The 1,186-nt window shown below is 65.9% G+C and overlaps 1 protein-coding gene across 1 annotated transcript; it reads left to right on the top strand.

The window, feature by feature from the left end:
* Nucleotides 1-222: 222 nt before the first annotated feature.
* Nucleotides 223-950, top strand: LOC112122267 (coronin-1A-like). Its single transcript, XM_024221107.3, has 3 exons — nt 223-277; nt 397-609; nt 742-950. Exons 1-3 carry the CDS (start codon nt 260-262, stop codon nt 838-840), a joined length of 330 nt encoding a protein of 109 aa, XP_024076875.1. The 5' UTR covers nt 223-259; the 3' UTR covers nt 841-950.
* Nucleotides 951-1,186: the final 236 nt, after the last annotated feature.

Raw genomic sequence — 1,186 nt, 5'->3', positions numbered from 1 at the left:
CTGCGGGATCCCAGGACCTGCCTCGCTGACAATGAACCTGGCCTGGCGCCTTCGTCCCTTAACAGATCTTGTGGTCATTGGGTGGTTCGCTCGAGGGCGGCACAGGGAGAAAACAGCCAAATATCTAACCCCACCACTCAGCCCCCCAATCCCCTCCACTACCGGAATCCCAAGAGACCCCTCCTGCCTTCCTGACCCCCCCTTCCCTCCGCATTTCAGATTCTACAAACTCCACGAGCGCAGATGTGAGCCCATTGCCATGACGGTGCCCCGCAAGGTGAGCCGGGGGGGAGGGGGCGGGCGGGCTGGGAGCCCGGACGCCTGGGTTCCATCCCGGCCGGGGAGGGTCTGGGAGCCCGGACGCCTGGGACCGATGCTGGTTCTCTCCTCCCACAGTCAGACCTGTTCCAGGAGGACCTGTACCCCGACACGGCCGGGCCTGACCCCGCCCTGACGGCAGAAGAATGGTTCGGGGGCAAGGACGCCGGTCCCCTGCTCATCTCCCTGAAGGACGGATACGTCCCGTCCAAGAGCCGCGAGTTTAAAGTCAACAAGAGCATCCTGGAGCCACGCCGGAGCCAGACCTGCTCCGATGGGGGCAGCCCTGGGGTGAGACAAGGGGGGGCTGCGGGTCGGGAGTGAGGGGTACCGGTGGAGCTGGGGGAGGGGACCCCAGGGCTGGGCCGGCAGGGGCTGCGGGTCGGGAGTGAGGGGCACCACACGAGCTCTCCCCCTCCCCAGGCGCTGGAGAAGTTGACTGAGGACGTGCGGCAGCTGCAGGCGATGGTGGCGGAGCAGGAGCGACGCATCGCGGTGCTGGAGGCCAAGGCTGCCAAATAGCCGGGGGGAGCCTCCGTCCCCCCCCAACCTTCTGTCTAACTCAGGGCTGCCCCACGACACTGGAACCTTCCTGCCCCCCCCCCAAGCTTTGCCGGCTGGAGCCTCCTCCCGCCCCCCCCAGCTGCCAGCAGGCGGCGCTCCCCCCTCCCAGCATCTGCCATGGCCAAAGAGACCCACCCCCACTATGCCTTCGTGGGGGGCCAGGTCCTGCCCAGTTAACCCTCAAATGCCCCCATAACCCCCCTTCCCCCTGGACCTTCCCCTCCGTCTCTGGGAGGCCGGATCCCTCCCGCCCTGTACAGAGAAGCTTTTATCTTTTTTACCTTGTTTTTTTAAGTCATGGGGG

This window comes from Terrapene carolina, unplaced genomic scaffold, assembly GCF_002925995.2.
Source record: "Terrapene carolina triunguis isolate 2854851 unplaced genomic scaffold, T_m_triunguis-2.0 Scaffold22749, whole genome shotgun sequence".
Taxonomy (NCBI): domain Eukaryota; kingdom Metazoa; phylum Chordata; order Testudines; family Emydidae; genus Terrapene; species Terrapene triunguis.
The sequence above is the reverse complement of the archived record's forward strand: the minus strand, read 5'-3'. Positions and strand labels throughout refer to the sequence as shown.